The following is an 8,519-nucleotide window of genomic DNA, read 5'->3' as shown; positions in this document are numbered from 1 at the left end:
AAAAGTTGTTAATAGCCAATTAATAGGCTCTAATAATGATCACGCTATTTTTGCTTTATTAGTATTGGACATATAAACAAAGACATAAACGATTTCCCAATCCTATATATATATATATAGGAAGAGGATCAAGAGAGAACTCCTTCTTATTGTGAGAACTAGAGAACTAATAAAGAAATATTTTTAATTTAATGAAAAAAATATTTTTTCATTCATCCTTCTTATATGTTGTTATTCTTCACTAGAAAAATATATGAAAATATAAAAAATTAAACAAAAAATCTCGTTGTAGTGCACATGTGCTATACATCGATTTTTTTTATTGCATATGTGCACTAGTGTGTATTTTGATATTTGCAATAGTGTTGAATAGCATATATGCAATTTTTTGTATTGTATTATTGCAATAGTGTTATATTATATACAATAATAAAAAAAATCGATATGGTGCATATGTGCATCAGTGTTGTATTACGTATATGCGATAGTGTGTATTGCATACAATTATTAGTGTTGTATTTTCATAGATAGTGTGTATTGCATACAATTATTAGTGTTGTATTTGCATATATTTAATAGTGTGCATTGTATAATGCAATTGTGTTATATTATATGCAATAAAACATTATTGTATATATGCAATACGAACTACTTTCGACCGTTTTTTTTTTTTTTGAACAATATCATTTTATTAGAAGAAAAGAAAAAAAATCACAAAATATTTTTTGTTTAAAAGTTAAAAATAATTTTGTATTAGTTCTCTAGTTTTCTTATTAAAAGAAGTTCTCTCTAGATCCCACTATATACATATCATATAATATAATTTGATTTTAATCATCTTAAAATTACCTGCCCAAATTTTTTTTTATTCATAGTCAATTTTGGTAAAGTTTAGGTTAATTGGCCCAAAACCAAACTCTATTTGGTAAAAAATGCTATGAGAGTTTCACGAATCATCGATTAGTCGTTAACTCTTATTAATATATTTGATTTTATTACTATATTTTTGCAATATTTATAGTTATAATGTTAATGTGATTTAAAAAAATTGGTTTATATATTTCATTACTTGATAGGGCCTACGGGCAATTTTATTTAGGCTCGGCAGGATACATAAATTCTTGAAGGCGGCCCTGAATGGAAGTGAAAAACAAGCCAACATACGATGATAAGCCGCTTGATCCAAACACGTGCAATGAAGACCCTACTCAAGGAGGTGGGACTAACTACTGGTAAAAATATTAACCAAGTTGTCGCATCTCATGCCAGTTGATATAGTTGTGTGAGTTACTAAACTTGCATGTTGCATGATTATTCTTACTCTCGTTCATTAACCATCTGTGGCGGAGCCACACTATAGCTACTGGGTTCGGCCGAACCCGGTCTTTTTTTCGGTTTTATATATAACCTACAGTATCGAGTTAATGAGCGAACTCATTCTTTCGACGAGCGAACCCAGTAAAAAATATTCGAACCCATTGGTTATGAAAAATTTAGTTAAAATCTTTTTAGTAATCAATTTTTTTATAAATATATGAGGCTTTTAAATAACTATAAAAATGACTAAACAAAACATTATAAATGGGCCAATAAAATAATAACCCATATATATATATATATATTATACAAAATTAAAGTTCAATAAGCCTAATTTAATTAACATACTTACACACAACACCTAAATAAATAAATAAATAAACAAAAAAACCCTTCACCAACCAATTGCATCATCGACGATCGGACTTCCACAACAATCAACCCGCAACGTACGCTTCAATCTAGTGGCTTTACATGAAGACATAATTACGTAATCGGAAGAGTTACGATTATATGAATTATGCGTGCATTTATTATATTGAAAAAGGAGTTCTTTTTTAGTCGTGATTGAAGATACTATGATTTATTTTCAAAAAATAAAATGCTTATGGGACAATTAAAATATGTAATATTTTTTTTATTTAAATGACTTTGTATTTTGTTAAGTGTTCATAATTTATGATAGTGAAATTGCATTTTATTTTTTCAACCCGGCCCGACTCATCCGGGCCAGAAAACTTAGACGCTGGAAAAATCCAAACGCAGAAAATTCTCGAGCCCATAGAAAAAAATTCTTGGCTCCACCGCTGTGAACAATATATGTAATCGACGGAGCCATCCAAACCGAAGGCCCAAAACAGTTCAGCCAAACATCTCAATGGTCAGCTCACAGCTCAGCTTCGGTGATTTGTCAATTTTAACTGTTCTATTCAGTTTGAAACTTGGGATGGGTCATGTAAACCAAATATATTTTGCCTTCTATAGTTTGTGTATTTCTTTTAAGTTTAGGATATGTAGTTATTTACTGTATGTATTATACAGTAATCAAAACCATCTTCAATCATTCAAATACAAACTAGATATTTAAAAGAAATAGAATGAAACAAGATGTCAAAACTACTAAAATAAAGTTACAATATAACTATAAGTAAAAATCTGGGAAAACATTCAACTGTAATGCATAACAAAAATGAACAAAGCCCATTGTAGCACCAAATAATTCATACATGTAGCAAAAACCACAGTACTTTAACCATACAAGAAGTTTTTTTGCCTTCATTGTTGTGGCGGTGGCCCCGCCTCCGCCACTGGTGGTGTTTGCTGTTGATGCGCCTGTTGACCATGGAGGGCATTCGGTCCATGTGGTGGCATTGAGGGTGGCGGTGGTGTTTGCTGTTGATGCGCCTGTTGACCATGGAGGGCATTCGGTCCATTTGGTGCCATTGACGGTGGACGTGACGGTGGAGGGTATTGTTGATAAGCTGGAGTCGGGGGACCATACCCGTACGGCGGTGTTGGATAATACTGCGGATAGTATTGTCCACCACCACCTGGAGGTGGACGCGGTGGCGGCGGATAAGCAGCATATGGTGGCCGCTGATCACCGCCACCCGACCCACTAGCCCCACTCCCATCTTGATTATGGATCACCGCCCCCATTCGTTGAGGATCCATGGAAGGATAAAACGCCCTGCCCTGCTGAGGTGGCGGAGGCGGGATGTTGAAATAATGCATTCCAGGTGGCGGTTGTTGGTCATGACTAGCGGAAGTTCCTGGCGGCTGGTACTGATTTTGCTGCTGGGAAATAACAGCACGGGGTAATAAACCACTGTGTGCAACCGCTTGTTGTCGGGCTTCATCCGAACCGGGTTCACCATCAACTTTTGGTGCCTGTGGGCGGCCCCACATTAGTTTGAGCCGAAGGCCTTTGATGACTAATTTGTTTGAAAGTTCTTCGGCAGCTTTTTCTGCACCTTCTCGAGTGGTGTAGGTGACGAAAGCGCATGCGCGTTGGAGAACCATTTTTACTGACTGGATTTCACCATGGGAGTAGAAATTGTCTCTGAGATCTTGCTCAGAGACGCGGGCGTCGAGCCCGCCTACGTATAGGGTTCTGATGGTTTCGTCTTCTGGGGGTTCTAGAGACGGCATTTCGCCTGCTTTGCTTAGTAGTTTTAGTGCAACAGGATCGTTAACTCTGCAAATGATGTAATCAAAAGAGTTAGGAATAGCAGTTTCCAACACAGCAGGAAAATAACAAGGTTTTGGGTTGTCATAATTAAGGCGCTTATGAACGGATATTGTTGACCTGTTTAACCCGTTTAAGTAATACAGGTTGACCCGTCAAAGCGTTTGACCAGTTTATTACAACCCACCAACCGGATGAACACGTGACAGATTGGTTACTACCCGTTTGACATGCTCGAAAAAAGGGTTAAACGGGTCGTGTTAGGATTACATGCTGGAGGTGTAAACGAACCAAGTTGCTCGCGAGCTACTTGAGATCAGCTTGCTGAAAGCTCAAATCAAGTAAAGCTTAGACGAGACCGAGCCTAAAAATAAACTTGTTTATAAGCGTGTCCGAGCTTTACTTATTGTGTTCAAGCTGGCTCACAAGCTTAAAAGACCCTATTACTTAATTAACTTTCATTTATTATATTAAATATATATTTACATAACTTTTATACACATAAAATTATGATAAATATAATTAAATAACATATATTATATTACATATAAAAAATTATTATAATCAATATATATGTGTATAAAACAATTAAAAGTGCATATAAATTAAATTATTAACTGATACATAATAAACAAGCCAAGCCCTGCTCGAGCTTGAAAAATCTATTCACAAGTAGTGCTAGAGCTTTAGAAATAAAATTGTGAGCTCTCAGTAAGAAAGTTAAACAAGCCAACCTCGGGACTAGTTGAGCTTGGCTCGTTGACAACCCCTAATTACATAATTTTAAGTGTCTGGGTTACAGTGGCAAATTTAGAAATTGGTGGGGAAAATGGGGTCAGGTCATAAAACATGATAACAAAATAACATGATATGATTCAGATTTAGTATAATTTAAACAATATACTTAATGGGAACAAATTACTTTTGCACTTGTCCTCTCTGTGTTATGAAATATTCAGAGATGCTCAATTACATGCTCATTAGTAATATTGTTAACTTAATCTTTTTCTCAGCACAAACTATACTAGCAATCAAAAAATCATGACAGCACAGTTGACAAAGTACTTTCAATACACCTCTGATTAGTCAATATTCTAAATGAGAACCAAATAAGCATTAACATTGCATACTGAGAAACAAGATTAAATAAGAAAAACTGGGCTTCCAAGTATATATATATATACTTAACTAATGTAATAAAACGGTTAATTAAAATATTGATAATTGTGAATTCAAAAGTAAATTTTCAGATAGAAACTCTTGGCCGCCCCTAAAGAATTATATCAGTGCAGTAAATGGCCTTTACTGCCAAATTTGACTGGCTTACAGGGGGGCATGTGCACCCCCTCCCAACAAGGAATATCCGTCAATGCTGGGTTAAGTTTAATGTTTTTGGCAGAAATAAATCTATGGACTGTTTCCGGGTTGAACAATTCAACATATCAACCCCAACACGACTAACACCACTAGAAAAAGTTATAAACTTTTATGTATTATGGATATCAGTTCCTTCATAAAAAGCGTGTTACTAGGGAGTGGATGGTTGCATACCCATAATAACGATCTTTGATATTCTGTTGGGACAATTCACCAGTGACAGGCATCTCATGCCTGTAAGGACACTCGGCACCTCTAGTACATTCACCTCTAATAAAGAAACTGCAAATGTGTGCTCGGTTTCTCTTATAATATGGAGTTGTCCGTTGCAGCTTCAAAATAGTATCATTCGGTCGTTCCTTTCCAAAAGATGACTCATAATCCAAACCAGCTCTTGCCTTTAACAAAACAACCAACAATAATAATGTTTCATTCAGTTGAATAATAATTATTAATTTGCATTTGTTTACAGAATGTAAAGGTTACGTACCCTACGATCATGTTCCTCTGCAAAATATTCCCTGTTGACATCACTCTTCGGAATGGAGTCGTTTGAGTCGATACTGAGTGCAGTATCACGAACCTGAACTGGCAAACCGTATTCAAGATCCAAAAGACAAACTTGACAAACGTTTTTCAATTTGCTGCAAGTTTGGCAAATCTCACTTTTCTTGTATCTTGCATCCCGACCAGGTCTCCACCTAAAAACTGTGAACGGCCTAGTGCAGATCTTGCACTCCTTATCATAATTTGCTTTTGTCTGTGCATAAATTAGTATTTTTTTAATAACTTGCATAAAAACCAAATAAGCATGATTGATTTTTAGTAAACATTGAATGCAAATAAGGCTAAAAGTGCAACCCAATAATAATAAAGAGAGAAAGAAAAACGATTCGTTAGTAAAAAAAATTAAGAAAGGTGTTTGGATGTACGGATTGAAGTGAAATATTTGAACTGAATAAATTAAAAATAAGATAATCAGGTGTAACAGATTATAAATTAGAAACTAGTGTTTGCATGTGCTTTTACTTTTTGAAGCTGTAAATAACCAGATAATCAAATGTTTAGCCAGCTCTAATTATGAAATTAAAAAATTAATTTACAAACAATGACAGGAGTATAAAAATAGCATAATTTTGAAATGCAAATCAAATTCTTTCAAGACAAGCTCAACAAAAGGTAAATAGGTAACTTTTACTTTACGCTTCGATAATCAGTTTGTAGCAGCTGGTATAAAAGTATAAAACTGCCTATCAAAAATCGAATACGGCCTTTATGTGATAAGACAACTGGCAGCAGAATGTCTTTTATCACAAAACAAACTTTACTTTCACAGCTTCAGAAAATCAGTTCCAAGTTACAAATTCAAACATCCCATTTCAACATAAGTAACTCATAAGGTAGTAATGTAGTCTTTATTTGGCATGTCAAAGTCCAACGTTAAAACCAACTGAAAGAAAAAAACGAATCATAAACTATAAGAAAAGACAAAACTTAGAAGATTACCATTCGAATATAAGGATTGTCACCTAGACATGACTCGCATATGATCGGAAAATCAGATCGTTCCCAACCATCAGCCTCAACATCTCTTAGTATCCTATGTGCCATTCGTTCTGTAAAATACAAGTATAAATACGCATATAAACATTCTTGTTAAAGAACAACGCCATTGAATATTCAAATGTAGACAATGAAGTAGAACTTATAACTTCATTTCAAATCATAACAACATGCATTGCAAACCACTATTTCAAGTAACTGAAATAAGTCACACGTGTATAATTCAGCTTTTAACAAATGCTCAGTTGTTACAAAAAAAAAAACCTCTAAAACCTTCAACAATTAACAACAAAAAGGCGGCTAGTGTTGTAAAATCGCGATTAATCTAAAATAAAAGGGATAACCTAAATATGAAATTCCGATGCAATTAATCCCTCAACTGCTACCAGCTTAACCACCACAACTAAACCCTAAACATCTCAAATGAAGCGTGAGTGAGGTGTAATTCGTAAAAGCTGTCGAATCTTCACTGCTAAACTCAAAGCGTCCCCTTTTGAATAGCAAACTGGATCCTCGTAAAAATGAAACGTTCGTTTGATCTAAACTACAATCATCATCACATATTTACAGGATTAGAGCAAATTTAAATTTAACAGCTTGTTTTTGTTGTATATAATCAACCAATCAAATCGCAGAGAGAGGAATGGATGGATTACCTGATTTGTTGGTGGGTCGAAAGAAAAGCGAAGGCGAGAGGGTTAGGGTATGATATATACGATATAGATAAAAAGCGACCCTATCAACTAACCACGGGTGTCAAATTGATGTGGGTCGATTTACCAATCATTACCTCATTATTTTTTTTATTTATTTCTTAATAAAAATAAAATAAAACAAATAAGTAAAATACATTAAAACTAACACACCACATTTTATTTTAAAAAAATAAACATACGCACACAACACTATAAACAAAACCTTTTACACATAACACCTCCTTCCCAAAGTAAAAAAAAAAACCTTTTCACCGTCTCCTTCCCTATACAGTTACTATCGACAATATATCGGTGATATATCGGTTATCGGACCCCTTGACAAATATCGGTCCCAAATATTGATTATACTATCGGTCCCGATATTATCGACGATAATGATCGATTTATCGCCGATATTTTGCTTCAGTAACATCGATTATATCTCCGATTTTCTCGATTTGGCCATTTTCATATTCAGAACTTGGAAAGGCTTTTTTAAATCCGATTACCTGGTTGCTTTAAACGTACTTGGCGACCACTTATTGATCTAATAGAGAACTCCGACTGTTAGTTCCGGCAACTTTTTTGCCGGAAACGAGAAAGAATGAAGAGATCGGCACAATTAGGAAGCGAGGAAGAAGATGTCTGTGTTTAAGACTTCTTAGGTTTAATAAAGTTTAGATCTTTTATAAATGAACCCCTCTCTTTTTCACTAATTTACATTTTATACTTCAAATTTATAAACTTTTACATAAAAACGATAAAATTAGTTTGTATATTTTAAAAATTAACCCCATTTATCTTCACTAATTTATATTTTGTACTATATAAATGTATGCATAAAAAAGTATAAAAATAACATTATAATACATATATATTAATTACTGATATATCACTGTGAAAACCGATATCTCAGATGTCGGTTCTTGACCGATATCCGATATTTTCCACATTAACTGCATAGCTCCTTCACAAGGGTTTTCAAACGAGATCACCACATCATTCAGAAAAGACAATCACAATCACAGGTGAATACGTTAAACCTTTTTCAGTCAGTCAGATAAATGGGTTGTTTATCTTAAACAGTCAGTCAAATATGAGATTACGTGATCTCTACATTTTAAGGGATTACGTGATCCTTAAGTTACAAGATAGATAATAAAAGCAACTCAGACCAAGTACACATGTGTCTGGATCCAAACATATCTGTTAACCTATCAATCAAGGCTACGTGGCCGCAGGCTAACAGACATAACGAAAGTTCTCCAATGAGCATCAGTTATTGGAGAACCATAATTGTGGGTGTATGGCAGTGGCACAAGTTCCCAGAAATAAGAGACGTTTCTGCTGTGTTTGTTCAAAAACTATCTTGTCAGTCA

General features: G+C 34.5%; 1 protein-coding gene across 1 annotated transcript; it reads right to left on the bottom strand.

The window, feature by feature from the left end:
• Positions 1–2,541: 2,541 nt before the first annotated feature.
• On the bottom strand, positions 2,542–6,493 carry LOC143552196 (zinc finger CCCH domain-containing protein 40-like). The gene is made up of 4 exons (XM_077042473.1): positions 6,389–6,493; positions 5,373–5,642; positions 5,057–5,280; positions 2,542–3,514 (listed from the first exon to the last, which is right to left on the bottom strand). Exons 1-4 carry the CDS (start codon positions 6,491–6,493, stop codon positions 2,593–2,595), a joined length of 1,521 nt encoding a protein of 506 aa, XP_076898588.1. The 3' UTR covers positions 2,542–2,592.
• Between the last annotated feature and the right edge of the window lie 2,026 nt (positions 6,494–8,519).

Source organism: Bidens hawaiensis, unplaced genomic scaffold (genome assembly GCF_021521415.1).
Source record: "Bidens hawaiensis isolate Kalapana, Puna unplaced genomic scaffold, B.hawaiensis_p1.1 tig00016828_1, whole genome shotgun sequence".
Lineage (NCBI taxonomy): Eukaryota > Viridiplantae > Streptophyta > Magnoliopsida > Asterales > Asteraceae > Bidens > Bidens hawaiensis.
The sequence above is the reverse complement of the archived record's forward strand: the minus strand, read 5'-3'. Positions and strand labels throughout refer to the sequence as shown.

Coding starts and splice junctions, on each gene's coding strand:
- LOC143552196 (XM_077042473.1), bottom strand. CDS start 6,493: ATGGCACATAGGATACTAAGAGATGTTGAGGCTGATGGTTGGGAACGA. Junction 5,643..6,388: donor ACAATCCTTATATTCGAATG/GTAATCTTCTAA, acceptor ATTTATGCACAG/ACAAAAGCAAATTATGATAA. Junction 5,281..5,372: donor CAGAGGAACATGATCGTAGG/GTACGTAACCTT, acceptor GTTTTGTTAAAG/GCAAGAGCTGGTTTGGATTA.